Source organism: Tiliqua scincoides, chromosome 12 (genome assembly GCF_035046505.1).
Source record: "Tiliqua scincoides isolate rTilSci1 chromosome 12, rTilSci1.hap2, whole genome shotgun sequence".
Taxonomy (NCBI): domain Eukaryota; kingdom Metazoa; phylum Chordata; class Lepidosauria; order Squamata; family Scincidae; genus Tiliqua; species Tiliqua scincoides.
This window is the reverse complement of record NC_089832.1, coordinates 717717-734746: the sequence shown is the minus strand read 5'-3', so window position 1 is coordinate 734746 and position 17030 is coordinate 717717. Positions and strand designations below refer to the sequence as shown.

The following is a 17030-nucleotide window of genomic DNA, read 5'->3' as shown; positions in this document are numbered from 1 at the left end:
GATGGGCATCCACACCAGACCAGTGTCATGCTTGCCTCCTGGACCCTGTTTTGCGCACCGCTGTATCCCACCCACAGCCATTATAAGAGGAATTGCTGTGTATCACGGAAGAAGGTGCAACAAATGACAGTAATGAAAAATATATGTATTGTGTATATACAAATCACATAAAACTGCATTGATACGAAAACGCAGGCAACAGAATTGCTGTACACAAGAAGTTGGCTCAGTAGGTCTGGCTCGCTCTGTGTGCTGCTGCTGTTTTTCTCAAGTGTCACTTCCTGAACTTGGCCAAACAGACACAGATCTGTGACCTGGCACTGAATAAGGTCAGCTCTTGGCTGCACAAGCTGTGGGCCTGGACCAGTTAGTGTTCACCTTCCTGTAGCTGGAATTTCCACCTGCATGACTAAGAGTTTCTGGATCTAACTGATGTGACTGCCCAGCAGGGGCCCCTGGGAATGGTTGGTTTGCAGAAGACGCTCATTGGTGGCCTTGGCTGGTGAGGGGTGAGGCCACCAATGAGCGTCTTCTGCAAACCAAGGCTGGTGAGGGGTGAGGCGTCTCAGGTAGCCAGTCTGGCTCTTAAAGGGCCTTGGCATTGACTTGGCAACCCTTCTGGGTGGTTGATTGGGCAAGGGCTTGTCTCTTCCCCTTCCAGCAAGCTGCCAGAAATGGGGTACTAATGGGGTCCAGTGGCTAGTGAGGGGGGAACTGTGTTGTGAGCAGTCTTGTTGCAGTGGGAAGCCTTGCCTCCCCTGGGTGCTTCCTGCAAGAAGGTGGGTGGGGCAGGAGCAGGGCAGTCTCCTAGACTAACGGCTTCTTCTGGCTGGCCTCTTTCAGGAAACTCCTGGGCATCATTACCAAAAAGGACGTATTGAAGCACATTGCACAGATGGCGAACCAGGATCCAGACTCCATATTGTTCAATTGAACACAGGGGAGGGAGGTGGCGTTGCCTCCCCACCCCAAAGGAATTTTGCAGAACAGACTCCCAAAGTGTTGCTTCTCCTTTTGCTGAGAATCTGGAGCTGTCTCCCAAGGTGTTTTTTTGCCCTATATGGAGCTAATGATAATCATGTTTTATTTTTTCTACAAGATAGCCAATTGCACTATAGAGTCTGTGGAAAATAACCTTCTCCTAGGAGAAAAGACTTGATGCTAAGACACTTTTGAAGTCAGACTGGGAAAGGAAGTTCCATGAAGAAGTAAAAAAACAATTAGACTGGAGTGAACCTGTTGCTTTGTTGCTTAGCGCAGCTCTTCTGGGGCTGGGGAGGGTGGCGGGTGCCTTCTGGAGCTCTACAGAAACCAGGATGAAGGGCAGGCGACCCTGTGCTGCATCCCACCCCCTCTCTCTGCAACATGCGCTGCTTGACAAGTCAGGCATTGGAAGCTGCCCCCCCCCACTCCAAAAACCCATTGTCATCTGGTGGTGGAACTTGGCTCCAGGCACTCCCACAGCATCTCCTCTGTGCGGAAGCCCAGTCCGGACTGGCAGCGGCCCAGCTCCAGCAGCCCTTCCTCCCTAGTTGCCGTGGATGTACCTTACAGCACATTTACAACACCCAGCACTGTTGTTACAGGGCTATAGAACTGGGCCCCAAGTCTAGTTGAACAGTGTCTTTACTTCTGAGTAGACATGCTTAGGCTTGTGCCGAGAGCTTCCTAGTCCCCATTCCTTTTTCTGCTTTGGGGGCAAGAAGCACTTTCTTCTCAAGTCAGTTCATTACTGCCATGAATAGCTCTTTGGTGGGTGCAGGTCGTGGGTTGTGCAAAGTACTGCCCACTCGCATCTGCCTGGAGGAACAGAATCTACTTCCCTAGTGGCCCCTTAGTTAGGGGGCTGTTCCCCCTTCACTCCTCGCCCCCCTCACTAACAAGTAGATGGACTGGCCTGGCTTCAGCAGTCTTTCCTATTGGTTGGCAGCCTTGAAGCATGCCACGTGCAAGGAGCCCTTCTCTTTCCTTTGTTATTCGCCTTTTTATACCACCTTACCTCCACAGAGGTCAGGGTGGGTACATAGTGCTCTCCTTCCGTTGTCCTTACAACAACCCTGTCAGGTAGACAAGGCTGAGAGTGAGCAACTGGCCCAAGATCACCCATCCAATTTCACTGTCTTTGGAGCCTGCCATGGTAGTGTCATTGGCAAGTGCCATTTGGTGATGCCGCTCCTGCTTGCTGTGGCAGCACAACTCTGATCCCTTGACACACATCTTTGTTTCTGCAGTTCCAAACTCCATCTGCTGTTCCTGGTTTGCAGCCCAGTTCTGTCTTCAAACAGGCACTCACAGCTGGAGCCTGGTTTCCGCTCTGTTGAGACAACAACTTCCTCCTCTGTGGCCGAGTATCTGGGTGGAGGCAGAAGGTGGCGGCGGCAGCAGCAGCTGCTGTCTTGAGCTTGGGGCTGAGCTGTCATCTGAAACATTTAAGGCTGGTGCTATCGGAAGGGGGTGACAGGTTCAGGTGACAAGTCTAAGGGGAAAGGCTGGCTCAGCACTAGTGCAAGGGGCCCAGGCGGGGAGGGAGGGCTAAAAAGGCACCTCCTGGCCCTGGATATCCTGTCTAGGGGGCAGGGTCATGTCCTCTGGTGTGGCACCTTCAAGCTCAGGAACACGTGCAAAGATTGGGGTGGTGGTTTGGGTCTGTTTACCTGATGGGGTTTTGGCAGCCGGAGCTGAGTAACTCCAGCCCTGACCCTGTGGTGAAGCTCCAAGACCTGCTCACCATGGGCTTGTATGTTCTGACACAAAGCTTGAGATGGGTCAGGGGGCCCATGCCTGAACAGAGAGGAAGCCCTGCCTGCCAAAGCCTTGCTGAGAGGAAGCTGGGTCTGCTACCTTGGTCTCCTGAGCCAGCCTTGTGCACACACACGATGGGGAAAAAAACGCCCCGATTTAATGTCTGTGTGCCCAAGAACAGCGTAAGGAACAGTGAAGGGCATAAGGGCAGGTCCACTAAAAAAGAAAAATGGAATCTGTTGGGCACATTCCAAGCCCCAGCACAGCTTGCTACATGTTTTCATGGGCCTTTTAGCTCCCTTCCTTGCTGTGGCTCCTGCTTGTTGCGACAGGTGCTGGAGCCTAATCCCTCAGGAAGACTGCCACAAGCACTGCTTCTCCCAAAGACACCCAGCTGAGCTGAGCAGAGCAGGAAGGAAGAGTTGCCAGCAGCTGGCAGAGTCTCTTCTCCCCTTGCATGGGGAGAGGGGCTACTGGAGACCTGGGCCCAATGGGGGAGGGGGGACAGATCCAAAGCGCAAGGGCTGTTGTGCATCTCTTGGGCAGCAAGAGGTTGCAGCACCTTCCTGAAGCAGGGACCCTTTCACTTTGTGCTGGGGGGAGATGCTGCTGCTCAGAATTGATCCTGCGGGGGGTGGTGTCATGTTTGCTCCCAAAAAGCCACCGCAGCGCTGGAGGTCTCTCTCACACATGGGGCGATGTTGCTGTGGCATTTTTCATTGTCCTGCAAACCTTCCTGATGGCCAAAGCTGCTCAGTAACATTGATGGCTGTAGTCAGTCTTAAAATGCAAAAGCAGGGGCAAGAAGCTCTCTTGCAGCCAACACCGACAGTCCAACCCAAACAACCTTGTGACCTCCAAAGGCCAAATGTGAAAGGGGCTGTGACTGCCCCCCAGGTCTTTCCTCAAACACTAGAAAGGCCAGGGCCAGTCGACACGCACTCTGGGTGGTGAGAGGGTTTGTTGGCATGGGGCAGGGCCACTAGAGGGAGAGGGCCAGTGCACACCTGTGGCTCCCTGGGTGCCTGCAGGCTTTGCACACCCTGACCTACATTCCTGCCAACATGATGTGCTGTGCATTTTCTGCCTACGTAATGCGATCCAGTCATGCAAGGCGGGCCAAGGAAGCAGCAAAGGTGAGCGTAGGAGCAGCTTCGTCTTCAGAAACTGACACTTTTCCAAAAGCAATTGAGAGATGAACTGGACATTTTCCAGTTGGAAGCTTGGAAGAATAGCTGGGTTGGGGCAGAGAAGTTGCAGGTGGGTAATGTGGGGCAATCAGGATACTTGGTCCTCAAAAAACGGTCCCCTTGAACATTGCTTTTTCCAGCCCCAGCACAGACACTGGCCAGCTTGCAAGACTTGACCGAGACACAAGACTGGCTCATGTTTTCCTCTGCTGAAGGGGGCTTGTCCTGTGGGCTCCCTCTCTTGCAGAACTGCTCAGCCACGCCCCCGTCCCGTTGGCACACGTGAGGTGACCTCTTCCCAGAAATTCTGCAGCTGGCAGTGAGATGCTCCTTCATTCCAGAGGTTTTCTCACAGCATCATCGGAGAGGGGAAGGCAGATGGTCTCAGTTCCTGCATCTTGTCTTTGGGAAGCAATCCAAGCAGTGGCAGAGAAACAGCAATGCCAGTTCTAGAAGTCCCTGGGCAGCAGCCTGCAGGGGCCAGATGCAGCAGTGGCTACAGGTGCGGCTGCTGGTTAGGAGCAGAAAGGTCTGGCTCAAGTGGCCAAACCATCGCTTGCTAAAGGGGAAGGCACCAGCTCCCCCGAGGCTCCTGCAGAGAGAGGATTCCCTGGCTTCACACATCAAGGCGGAAGGCGCCAAAGTAGCTGCCGGCCTCCTCGTAGTTGATGTCCAGCGAGGAGACCGAGACAAAGAGCCTGTCACCAGCTTTGAGATCAAAGAGGCCACCCTGGTAAAGAGCGTGGAGCCCATAGGCAGCATCCTGCGTCCAGCACTTGGTGCCCACCCCTTTCAGCAAGAGTATGTTCTCCCCATGGGTGCTCTGGAGGTTGATGCACTGCACCAGCTGGTGGCCCAAAGCACGGGTGTTGGTGCCCTCTGTAGGGTAGCGGAAGTAGATCTGGGCATAGACATAGTATTTGCCTGGTTGGGTGACTTGCAGCTTGCCCCCCTGATAGCTGATGTCCTGAAGGTGCGAGTGCATGGTCCGGTTGGCCCAGTTGGAGATGGGGTATTGGCAGGACTGCTGCAGCTCCCCGAAGGTGCCCAGGTTTCCTGCAGGGAACACAGAAAAGAGGACAAGTCGGGGAGACACCTGCACAACTGCACCCCAGCCTTGAACTGCCCTGGAGACCACAGCTGCATAAATGAAGGCAAAGAGCATCATGCGCCTCTGGGCAGCATGCCTAACTTTCCATGCAGGATTGGAGGAAAGATACTGTGCTTCCCACAAGGAGGACTCTGGGACTGGAAAAGTACAGGAAGGCAGAACAGGGTTCTGTTGCAGTCCCGCTCCCTGAAGGCACTTTGAGAAGCAGCAGGATGGTCCTACCCAGCCAGCACCAAGCCTGCCTGCCACTCTTGCCCCTGATTTGTGTAGTGGCTGTTCCTCTGACAGGAGGAACAGAGCCCCTCATGTCTGTGTGAGGAGAAGGGGAAGGCAAGTGGAGCTCTGAGTTTCGGAGAAGGAGAGGGAAGACTCCCTGAGTTGCGAAGAGGAGAGGAGGAAGAGAAGGAGAAGGTAAGTGTACTCTTTCTAACTCTGTCTTCTAACCTTAAATCAACCCTGAAATTTAGTTTTACCTTTAGTTTAGCTTTACCTAAATTAGCACCTAATCTAACCTGAGGGAGGGATTCTAAGGTCCAGCAAGTTGAGGCACAGGAGCTAGGTGAGGGCAATAAAAATAAATACATAAGTGCGTACAGAGGTCTACTCTGAGCAGGAGCAGAGTCCTACTTGTGAGTAAGAGCCCAAGGTACAGGCACTTGGAAAAAATAAAACAGAGGAGGAGAAAGTGGAAAGCAAGTTTTTCTACTTGGTTTAAATTAACCCTATACTTAACCCAAGTTAAACTTAGATTAAGTTTAACATAATCTAAAGGTTCAGTAAATTAGGACACAGGATCTAGGTGAGAGCAATAAATAAATAAAATAAAGGTGCACACTTAATAAAAGCAGGATTTATAGCAGGGCTAAACAGGATTTAAACCTTAGTGTGCAAGTTCTACCAAGTAAAAAAAAACTCTTAAACCAGTGCAGTTTAAACTGACATAAAAAACCAGCTTGAGGTTAAAAAACAGTCCAGCCTCAGAGAACTGAAGTAGGAGGGTAAGAACCTAGGAAGGGCCAGTTCCCACCCAGCCAGGGCAATTTAGCATAGTCATTGTCCTTCAGGTCATAGCAGTTGACCTTTAGGAGTTGATAAGAGCCCCATTAGGCAAATCCAAGCATCCCATTCAGGGAAATCTCACCTGGGAAGACCAGCCCCTTTTCAATAACCAAGGGGGGGAGGAGCTAGCTAGGAGTATAAAGCTAGTGCCTGCCACCACGTGAGCCTCTCTGCAGAAGCGTGCGTGGCCTCTGGGACACCAAGTGCCTTGGGCACAAAGTGCCAGGTAAGGCACTGCAAGTTTAGCATTTGTGCAAGTTCAGCAGCAGGGCGAGGAAGCCAGGGCCCCAGACACCGCCCTTTCTCCTCCCTTGAGAAGAGGGCTGCTAACTAGTGTAGGGTTTTTTAAGTACCCCTAAACAAAAACAAACAAAATAAAAAAAGCTATGCAGTCAGACAGCCAGCAGCAGGGTGGGGGCTATCCAGTGTTCTGCATCGAGTGCCACATGTATGACTATATGCCTCGGGGGCATAAGTCATGGGTGTGTCCTCGGTGCAAGGAGCTCCAGGGTCTCAGGGAACGCATCCGCTCCCTTGAAGCTTTGGTGGCCAATCTGCAGAGTGATCATGCTGTGATCCGTTTCAACATGCACATCGGGGGAAGAATACCGGGCAAATCTCTCACAAAAACCCTGGACTTCCGACGAGCGGACTTCCCTCAAATGAGGAGGCTGGTTAGAAGGAGGTTGAAAGGGAAGGTAAAAAGAGTCCAGTCTCTACAGAGAGCATGGAGGTTGCTCAAATCAACAGTAATAGAGGCCCAGCGGAAGTGTATACTGCAAAGGAAGAAGGGCTTGACTAAGTCCAGGAGGGTGCCCGCATGGCTAACCAGCCAAGTTAGAGAGGCCGTAAAGGGCAAGGAAGCTTCCTTCCATAAATGGAAGTCTTGCCCTAATGGGGAGAATAACAAGGAACATAAACTGTGGCAAAAGAAATGTAAGAAGGTGATACGGGAGGCCAAGCGAGACTATGAGGAACGCACCGCCAGCAGCATTAAGGGGAATAATAAAAGCTTCTTCAAATATGTTAGAAGCAGGAAACCCGCCAGAGAAGCGGTTTGCCCTCTGGATGGTGAGGGAGGGAAAGGGGAGATAAAAGGAGACTTAGATGAAAGAGAAGATGTTTCAGTCCTCACTGATAAATTAAAGATCAATAAGTCAGTGGGCCCTGATGGCGTCCACCCAAGAGTTATTAAGGAATTGAAGAATGAAGAATCTCTTGACTAAAATATGCAACTTGTCCCTCAAAACGGCCACAGTGCCAGAGGATTGGAGGATAGCAAATGTCACACCTATCTTTAAAAAGGGAAAGAGGGGGGAACCGGGAAACTATAGGCCGGTCAGCCTAACATCTATACCAGGTAAGATGGTGGAATGCCTCATCAAAGATAGGATCTCAAAACACATAGACGAACAAGCCTTGCTGAGGGAGAATTAGCATGGCTTCTGTAAGGGTAAGTCTTGCCTCATGAACCTTATAAAATCCTTTGAAAAGGTCAACAGGCATGTGGATGCGGGAGAACTCGTGGACATTATATACCTGGACTTTCAGAAGGCATTCGACACGGTCCCTCACCAAAGGCTACTGAAAAAACTCCACAGTCAGGGAATTAGAGGGCAGGTACTCTCCTGGATTGAGACCTGGTTGAAGACCAGGAAACAGAGAGTGAACTTTTCAGAGTGGTGAAGACCAGTAGTGATTGTGAAGAGCTCCAGAAGGATCTCTCCAGACTGGCAGAATGGGCAGGAAAATGGCAGATGCGTTTCATTGTAAGGTCATGCACATTGGGGCAAAAAATCAAAACGTCACATATAGGCTGATGGGTTCTGAGCTGTCTGTGTCAGATCAGGAGAGAGATCTTGGGGTGGTGGTGGACAGGTCGATGAAAGTGTCAACTCAATGTGCGGCGGCAGTAAAGAAGGCCAATTCTATGCTTGGGATCATTAGAAAAGGTATTGAGAACAAAACAGCTAATATTATAATGCCGTTGTACAAATTGATGGTAAGGCCACACCTGGAGTACTGTGTCCAGTTCTGGTCACCACAGCTCAAAAAGGACATAGTGGAAATGGAAAAGGTGCAAAAGAGGGCAACTAAGATGATTACGGGGCTGGGGCACCTTCCTTATGAGGAAAGGCTACGGGGTTTGGGCCTCTTCAACCTAGAAAAGAGATGCCTGAGGGGGGGCATGATTGAGACATACAAAATTATGCATGGGAAGGATAAAGTGGATAGAGAGATGCTCTTCACACTCTCACATAACACCAGAACCAGGGGACATCCACTGAAATTGAGTGTTGGGAGAGTTAGGACAGACAAAAGAAAACATTTCTTTACTCGGTGTGTCATTGGTCTGTGGAACTATTTGCCACAGGATGTGGTGACGGTATCTGGCCTGGATGCCTTTAAAAGGGAACTGGACAAGTTTCTGGAGGAAAAATCCATTAAGGGTTACAAGTCATGATGTGTATGTGCAACCTCCTGATTTTAGAAATGGGTTATGTCAGAATGCCAGATGCGAGGGAGGGCACCAGGATGCAGGTCTTTTTTTGTCTTGTGTGCTCCCTGGGGCACTTGGTGGGCCACTGTGAGATACAGGAAGCTGGACTAGATGGGCCTATGGCCTGATCCAGTGGGGCTGTTCTTATATTGACAGTGACCACCACCAATGTGCACATGTGATCAGGAAGGAGCCACAGTTGCCCTGCACAGACACAGGCACCAGTGCAAGCTCTGGCACCTTCCAAAAGCAGGTTAGGGAACCACTGCCAGGTAGTTGAGGGTGTTGGGCTAGAGGGACCATGGAGTCTCGGTAGCAGACTGCTGTCCATGGAGCTCACTCAAAGTGCTTCCCTTGGCAAGCATGAGCACTGAGCAGCAGCAGCTGGGCCAGTGCTGTCCTGCCCCGTACTGCAGCTTCTTGTGAGTTGTGGAGGATGGTAGGAGCTTTGGTCTGAGCTGCCCAGAGACAGCCTTGCACTCTTAAACTGCTTCTGGTGGAACTGGCTGCAAAAGTGGCAGAGTGGAGGCATCTGGCCACTGAAAGCGACACGCCTGCTGAATTCAGACTTGCTCTAGAATTTGCCAGGGCAGGAAGAGAGCCTCAAAATAATGCTCCAGCCAAGCTGGTAAGCTGGACACTGAAGAGAGGTTCCTCTGCTGGCACCCCCCCCCCCAATGCAGGACCTCCAGCAGCCCGAGCAGAGGCAAATTTCATTAACAGCTGTATTTATATACCGCTTTTCAACAGGAACAAAAAAGTTCACAAAGCAGTTTACAGAGAAAATAAAATAACTACGTAAATGGCTCCCTGTCCCAAAAGGGCTCACAATCTCAAAAGATGCAAGAGAGACACCTGCAACCAGCCACTAGAAAAGACCTTGTGCTGGGAAGAAAAGGGACGGTGACTCTCCCCCTGCTGAACAGAAGCGGAGTGCCACTTGGAAAAGTGTCCTTTGCCCAGTCAGACTCACCCTCCTGCGCTGGCCTCTGCCTCCGGAGGGTGAGGTGTGCTGAGGGTTTGCCACTGGACTGGCTGCTCACCAGCTGCCCACCTGATGAGTTCGTCTGCTTGCTGAGGGCTTCTGCAGCAAAAGGGAGAGAGACAGCCAGATCAGTAGGTGGGAGAGCCTTAGGGCCACAGGGAGAGGGAGAGCCTTAGGCCACAGCTGTGGGGGGAGGGCCCTGGAGCAAGCTGCGAGGGGAAGGGACTGGGAGTCGTTGCATGGTGCTGAAGCCCTCCTAGCGGCTGTGCTTTCCCTGCAGCCCATGCACTCCTGTGCCTCTGGCCTTCTGCACAGCAGCCAAAAGTGAGCCACATTCCAGGGCCAGTGTGTGGGCTTCCTGGCCATTCAAGAAGAAAAGGACAACCGCACTGAGCAGCGCCCTGAAGAACTTTCATTCTGAGGAAGAGGCCTCAAGGGCTCGTTGAGTGGAAGCCCCTCACTGAGAACAAGCGGGACTTGCGGGGCCAGGGAGAAGCTCTTTCGTCCAACAAAACTTGACTGGCACCCAATTCAGGATCGTCAAAAGGAAGGACTTCTTGTAGCGCGCAATTCTTGGGACTTGCTACTGCGGGACATGGTGGTAACAGCTCAGAAAGGGACACATGCGGGGGTGGGTTCTATTTCACCAACCCAGGGGTTTGGTTTTTTAGTTTCTGCAACTCACTCCTGCCTCCCCAGTGTCTGCACTGAACAGGGGCCTGGACTAGGTGACCTCCATGCTCCTTCCAACTCTCGGGTTCTACGCAATGTGACTCATCTCAGACTCACCGCTCTGAGTGCTCTTCTGAACAACATTTTCTGTCAGCTGGAGGAAGAGAGAGAGAGAGAAAAGGAACTGAAGACTGAGATGGAGCAGGTTCCCGACACTGCCAGACAGGCCACCGGCTGCCATGGCTGTGACCCTCGGCTGCTTCAACCTCCCTCACCAAACATCCTGAGCTGAAGGCATGGGAGGAAGTCACCCCACCCCCCACTTTCAGCAACTGGATTTGGAGAGCAAGCCAAACTGGTCCTCTCAGCTGAGAGGAAAGGGGCAGAGGTGGCAGCCAATTTGGGGTGGAGAAAAGGGCAGCAGCTGCTTCTTTTCCAAAGTCGGGTTCAGGACAGGATTGGTTTAGGGGGGAAATGAGGCTTTAGCCATCAAATGTGTCTCCCCTCCTCCCAGCTTGGCCTGTTATTGGGCCTGTGTTAGCTCCCTTGATCTCCCCCCCCCCCACACACACACGGCTCGGGCTGGGTAGACCATTTCCTACTGTGGGTCTAAAGCTGGATGGTCTCTCCTTCAAAGCTTCCTTCAAAGTAGACATCTGGGGCACTGCATTTGCCAAATAGGACTTTCTGAGTAGACCTAGTTAGGATTGTGCCCTAAGTCGGAGGGGGAGGGTTCTGGAAGCTGACAATGCTGATCTACTTCACCAAATGGGGGTGTGTGGACGGGCCCAAGACCCTCTCCTGCCCCCACTCCCCTCCCGGGCTGGGTGCCCAGTTCTGAGGTGCAGCCGTTGCCCCGAGCTCACCATGTCGACGTAGGCCTTGATGCCTCCAGCCAACTTGAGGCAGGAGTGGTTGCCAACCAGGTCCTCCAGGTCAGAGAGCTCCTGCAGGCTGTTGAGGAGCAGGAGGCACCTCAGCTCCTCAGAGGTGCCCTGGGCCTGGGCTTTGAGCTGAGAGAAAGGGAAGCAGCAGCGCTGTGTCAGTAAGGGAGGTGGGGCAGAGGAGGGGTCAGTCAGCCGGAGAAAGGGCACCGAACAGCCCCATGAAAAGCACTTCTGGTCAAGTGGCGCCAGTCCTGCGTGCAGCAATTGGCAGGTGTGAGGTCCCACTGTGAGCTACGGCTATGCGCAGAGCTGTCAGTGTCTGGTCAGGGTTTCATAGTCTCACTTTTGCAAATTCCAGGACAAAGCTCACAGCGTACAGTCCAGTGGTGTTTACGTGTGAGCCTTGGAGCAGGCGATAAAGTCACACCAGGAAATAAACTCCTTTCCCAGCAGACTGCAACAGGTGTGACTTATTCTATTTTTTATTTCTTTCAGATTTTTACACAGCCCTTCCTCCACTGAGTTCAAGGTAATGTACATAATTCTTTCCCTCCTTCTGCCCTCATAACCTGCGAAGTAGGGGAGGCTGAGAGAGAATGACTGACCCAAGGTTTGTGGCTGAGTGGAGCTTTGAATCTGGATCTTCCAGGTTTAAGTCCAATGGCCAAACCATTACACCATCCTGGCTCTCAGATTTCTTGCCTGACTGACAAGAGGGCACTGGGGGGCTGGCTGAGAGTGGCACAAGGCCCGTTGCCACTTCCCTTCCTCCCAGCCACTCTCTCACATGTCAGAAAATGTGGCAAGGAGACATGTTTGTAGCTTCTCCTGCCTGGAGGTCCCCCCAACTGGGAATCTGCCCCCCTTCCCAGCAGGAGACAGCAGCCCCAGAACAGAGGGGGCTTGTTTTTGCCAAGCAAATGGAAAACAAGTGGGGGGGGGTGCCTGTATCTTCTGGGCACCGAGCCACATGCCCGAGTGGTGACTCACTGGGCTCAAGAAACCGCCAGAGAACTGGGTCAGACAGTGTACAACAAATGCTGGGTGTAGACGAGAAACACACAAACACAGCTCCCTTCAAGGTGCTGGGTCAGCAGTTTGTCCAGGGGCCGTGGCAGCCATTGTCCCCTGATCTACCACAGGCTGAGCAAGACGCAAGGGTGGTGGCAGTGACCTGAGCATGGTCACCAGGCCACTGGGCCGCCCATCATCCTCTGTGACATGTCCCAGCCCAGATCCCACAAGGCTCATCATGGAAGGATGGCCCTTCCTCACTTTGAAGGGCGCTTGCACACAGCAGGGCCAGGGTCACACTGCGTGACATCAACCCCAGTGAAGCCACTGCAGCCTGACAGCATCTCCAGTGCAGAAGGGTCTTTGGTAGCACAGTGGGGAAGAACTGGGAGAACTGCTGTCCGTTTGGGAAGAGCGTCTTGGGCTAGAGAAGGCGATGATCTGACTCCGCAGAAGGCGTTCCTGGGGCCATGTGAGTGATGCCTGTGGGAGATGCCGATGGGCTCTTCTCTCGGCCTCTTGTGCACACACAGGAAAGGAGGCGGTGTCTCTCAGGGAGGCCGGGCCTGCTGGGGTGGCAGGAGGAGAACCCAATCCTCTAAATGGACACATACAGGCAGGTTGCTGCCTTCTCTCCCTGAGGGCTCATGTGCCAGTGCACGGTGAGGCGTCAAATGGGGGCGGAATAACCCCTGGGGGAAACCAGCAGGGAGACTGTTGTTCAGTGACACACCTGTGCTAGTCGGTCATCTCAGGGGCACTTGGGATCGATTCACAAAAAATATGAAAAATATTGTAGGAGAGGCCAGCAGAAACAGCCCAGCCAAAGCACTCGGGTGTGCATGGCTAAGAGGTGGCACTGCAGCCCAAATGGAAGCTGAGGGACAAGCAGTGCACACTGATGGACCTCATTCTGCTCTAGGAAGGGAGCAAAGGTTTCCACAGCTCCTTTTCCTCACAAAGGGGACACTGCAGGGCCTCCTCCCTGGGTGAGGCTTCCTCCCACCCCTGTGCGGTTCTTGGAAACTCCAGGCTGCGACAGAGGGGAAAATGAAACCTAAAGTGAACTTGGAGTAAACTCAGCCATCTCTCAGGAACCTTTCTGGGATTGGCCCTGCCCATCCTTCCCTGGCCACAAAACACACTCCCCCACCTGCTGCCAGCCTCTGCCATGAGTGCCAGGGCCAGGCGTATCAGCCATGGCACAAAGAGCAGAGATTAGGGGGAGGGAGGCGGGTGCCTGCCAGGGGCTGCCGGGGCTGTTTACTGCCAAGAGGCTGAGCGCTGCCCAAACACGTCAACACCAGCACATGCTCCTGCAGTGCGCAGGCTGCCCTTCCACAGAAACTGGCGCCAGGGGACTGGAGGCCCTGGAAGGAGGTTGTGGGGGAAAGCTGCCCCTTTCCTGCTCTGTGTTGGATGGGAGGTGGAGACTCCCAGGTCTTCACAGGGGAGTCTGCCCTCCCCTCCCTCCGGGGCTTCGTAGCAACCACCCCCTCTACTTTATTTATTGTTATTTAGTGTATGGCAAATAACACATGGACTTGTATATTAGACTAGATCAAATGTCAGTGTCCAGTTCATGCAGCCATTCAAGGACAGCGTTACCTTCACAGAAAAAGTCAGGCCATGGGCCAGTATATGCCCTCAGTTTGCAGCCAGACGCAAAGTGGTACATGGTTTGGTGGGAGAACCCGCAATCACACTGAAGGGTAGATACCAGCCCCCATTTAAACATCCCCTCTACTAGACTTTGGGGAAACAACCAACGAACGCATTTCACAAGAAGGGCTCTGTGGTGGCCTTCCACGGATGAAGGATCTGTGCCCTCCACAGTGGCATCAGAGAAGCCTTCCCAGTCACCTCAACCTGAGGAATGCCTCTCCCCCTCCCCGATTTCTGCCCACCACGTTCCTGTCAAAGGCTCTGTCCTGCGGAAAGAAGGCAACCAATAATGGATGGGGGCCCGCAGTAAATGAGACCAGCTGTCTCCCTGCGAAGGTTGGGGCAGGTCTGGCAATGAATGACAACAAGGGAGAGTTCTGAGAGGCTACCAGGAAACAAGGTTCCCAGCAGTGGTTAATGATTGGACAGAGCGCTGCCCGCCTGGTCCTGCCGCGCACCCCGCAGTGTCCCTCCTCCTTCCAGTGGAGTGTGCTCCCCTTGCCCTGTGAAACCTGCCCAAATGCTGCTTCTCTGCTTGCTCAATGGACTGAAGGGTAGGGGTGGTTTTGCTCATTGTGCAAATGACCCCACAGTCAAGATGAAGCAGGCAAAACACCCACAGAGAGGTGGCCATCAGGCAGCTTGCCTGGCCCCTGCAGGCTTCAGGCAAGCCCTCCTCGGCCTGGCTGCGCACTGCCAGGGCTTCCTTGAGCTCAAGGACCTCACCTGCTGGGTCTGGGCAGGGCGCCCGGCCTGATCCTGGGACCCTGGCACAGAGTGCAGCAAAGCCAAGGAAGGCTTGCGGGAGAAGAGGCCCTCCTTTGCCAGAGAACAGCACCAGCTCCGGAGCTCCAGGGAGAGGTGGGCAGGACCCTGGAAGTTGCTGCCAGCCAACAAGGATCCGGCCTGGCTGTGTGGGCTGGGGGGGGGGTCTGCCCAAAAAGGCAGCAGTTCTGCAGGACTCCTGGAAGAGCACGATCCTTGCTGACTGTTCATGCCTCCTGCACTCAGTGGCTTACTCTAGAGCAGCGGATCTCAAACTGTGGGTCCGAGACCCACCAGTGGGTCGGGACCCAGTTTTTGGAGGTTTGCGAAACTGACAGGGCCGATGAGGCTGTGCATCAGGGGTTAAACCAGCTGCTACTTGCTCAAGGACATCTGCAAGAGGGATCTGAAGGCCTTAGGGATGGACCTCAACAAGTGGGAAACCCTGGCCTCTGAGCGGCCTGCTTGGAGGCAGGCTGTGCAGCATGGCCTTTCCCAGTTTGAAGAGACACTTGGCCAACAGTCTGAGGCTAAGAAGGAAGGCCCACAGCCAGGGAGACAGACCAGGGATAGACTGCACTTGCTCCCTGTGTGGAAGGGATTGTCACTCCCGGATTGGCCTTTTCAGCCACACTAGACGCTGTGCCAGAACCACCTTTCAGAGCGCGATACCAGAGTCTTTCGAGACTGAAGGTTGCCAATATATATATATATATAATATATATACTTGCTCAAGGGGGACGACACGACACGACACTGCTGCCCAACCACCACGACAGCCAGCAGCCTCCCCGCCTCTAAGGAGTCTGCGACCTCCGCTCTGGAGCCGAGGTGCGGCCTTCTGCCGCTTCGCCCACGTGGCTCTGCTGCCCGCGACTGCCCACTGCAGACCCCCTCTCGAGCTCCGCTTCAGCCCGGCCCTGGCGAGAGGCGCTGGGTCCGGGGCCTCCTCCCCTGGGAAGGAGCGGCGCGCCAGCTGCGCCTTCGCTCGGCGACTGGCAGCCCGCAAGAGCTGCTCGGGAAGCGGCGGGGGGCGCCCTTCGGGGGAACGCCCCCCCGAGCACGCCCCCTCCCCTCCCCCTCCCCAGCGCACCTCGGGCGCGGGTGGGGGCAGCAGCGGGCGGCGTCCTCAGCCCGCCCCGTCCGGGGCCGGGAAGGCCGAGCGCGGAGAGCCGCGGCGGGCCGGCGGGCGGGCGGGCTCACCTTGGCGATGGACATGGTGAAGTAGACGAAGAGGCCGGTGGCGGAGGCGATCTGCAGCGCCAGCAGGCCCATGGCGGCCACGGCCAGCCAGACGGGGCTGCAGCGCCTCTGCGGCGGGCGCGGAGGGGGCGCCGCGCCCTCGGCCAGCATGCGGGCCGCCGAGTCGCTGCTGTCCGAGCGGAAGTAGGGCTGCGGGCTGGGAGGCCCGGCCGCGGGGGCCATCGCGCGCCGCCTCTCGCCTCTTCCGACGGCCGCCGCCGCAGCGAGCTGCTCGCCCGCCGGCCTGTCGGAGGCTCTGCCCGCGGCGGCGGCAGCAACAACAACAGGCCCGCCTCCTGGCAGCTCCGAGGGGGCGGGCGGAAGGCGAGACGCCTGGCCGGGGGCGGGGCGGGGCGCGGCTCTGCCCCACTGCCTAGGAACAAAGAGAGAGCTGCAGCCCCCCGCACGGGCTGGACCCCGCCGGGCGTCTCCCGCTGGTGGTCCCGCAAGCGAGGCTGTGGATGCGGACAGGCGCCTCCCACCGCTGGTATACATGAAGCACATGCGGCGCCCTCGCAGACTCTGCCTGCGCATTCCGTGCTCGCTCCTGCAGGGAACAACCGACATACGTGCGAAGCAGCACCCCCCCCCCCCGCGTCCTGGGCAAAGAGTCACCTGTCCCAGGGCCAAAATCTGGCACCCTGTCTCAGATGACGGCATGGGAGCTGTGGGCAAGTCCCTGTCGTTTCAGGGGCACAAGAGGGCGGCCCAGGAAGACTGAGGGGGAGCTCAGTACAGCATGTGGCCCCAGACAACTGTTGCCACAGGGCTGCCACAGCAGGCAAGTGCCCTGCAGGAAACTGGCTGCCTGCCCTTCACCACAGCCCTTCCCTACTCGCTTGGGTGTCTGCTCAGTTGCGGGTGCAGAGGACAGTCACACCGTCTAAGGGCAGATGCCGGAGACAGGCGTCCCATGTGGCTGTGCTTCAGTCATCTCCGACCAGCAAACTGTTAGTGACTTCCAGGAACAGGACAGGGCTGTCTGGCCTCCAGTCGGGGCAAGCCAGGAGGCCCAGGCAGACAAGGAGAGGGTTCCAGGTCTAGCAGGGACTGGCCAAAGAGAAGCCAAGGAGAATCGAGCAGAAGGTCAGCCAGACAAGGAGGTCTGGCTGGAGGGGAAGAGCAGGCAGCACTCTAGGAAACAGGCCCCCGGAGTGCCCGTGGCTGCTCAGAGTTTGCCACCCACAAACTATTCTGT

The 17030-nt window shown here is 54.8% G+C and overlaps 2 protein-coding genes across 2 annotated transcripts in view; one reads left to right on the top strand and one right to left on the bottom strand.

Moving 5' to 3' along the window:
- The window catches only part of CLCN5 (chloride voltage-gated channel 5), a 33730-nt gene extending 32500 nt beyond the window's left edge, over positions 1–1230 (top strand). Inside the window, exon 13 of the mRNA XM_066640274.1 lies at positions 844–1230. Within this exon, the coding sequence (XP_066496371.1) occupies positions 844–934 (91 nt within the window). The 3' untranslated portion in view covers positions 935–1230. The remainder of the gene's footprint in view (positions 1–843) is intronic.
- LOC136663271 (tumor necrosis factor ligand superfamily member 10-like) lies at positions 503–16089 on the bottom strand. Its single transcript, XM_066640275.1, has 5 exons — positions 15794–16089; positions 11126–11272; positions 10377–10413; positions 9576–9686; positions 503–4988 (listed from the first exon to the last, which is right to left on the bottom strand). The coding sequence occupies exons 1-5, from the start codon at positions 16013–16015 to the stop codon at positions 4549–4551; spliced, it is 957 nt and encodes a 318-aa protein (XP_066496372.1). The 5' UTR covers positions 16016–16089; the 3' UTR covers positions 503–4548.
- Positions 16090–17030: the final 941 nt, after the last annotated feature.

Bases quoted from the DNA above. Each gene is read 5' to 3' on its own strand.
- LOC136663271 (XM_066640275.1), bottom strand. From the start codon at position 16,015: ATGGCCCCCGCGGCCGGGCCTCCCAGCCCGCAGCCCTACTTCCGCTCG. The intron at 10,414-11,125 runs GTGAGCTCGGGG...CTCTTCCTCCAG, and splicing joins TCAAGGCCTACGTCGACATG to CTGACAGAAAATGTTGTTCA. The intron at 9,687-10,376 runs GTGAGTCTGAGA...CTTTTGCTGCAG, and splicing joins TCAGAAGAGCACTCAGAGCG to AAGCCCTCAGCAAGCAGACG.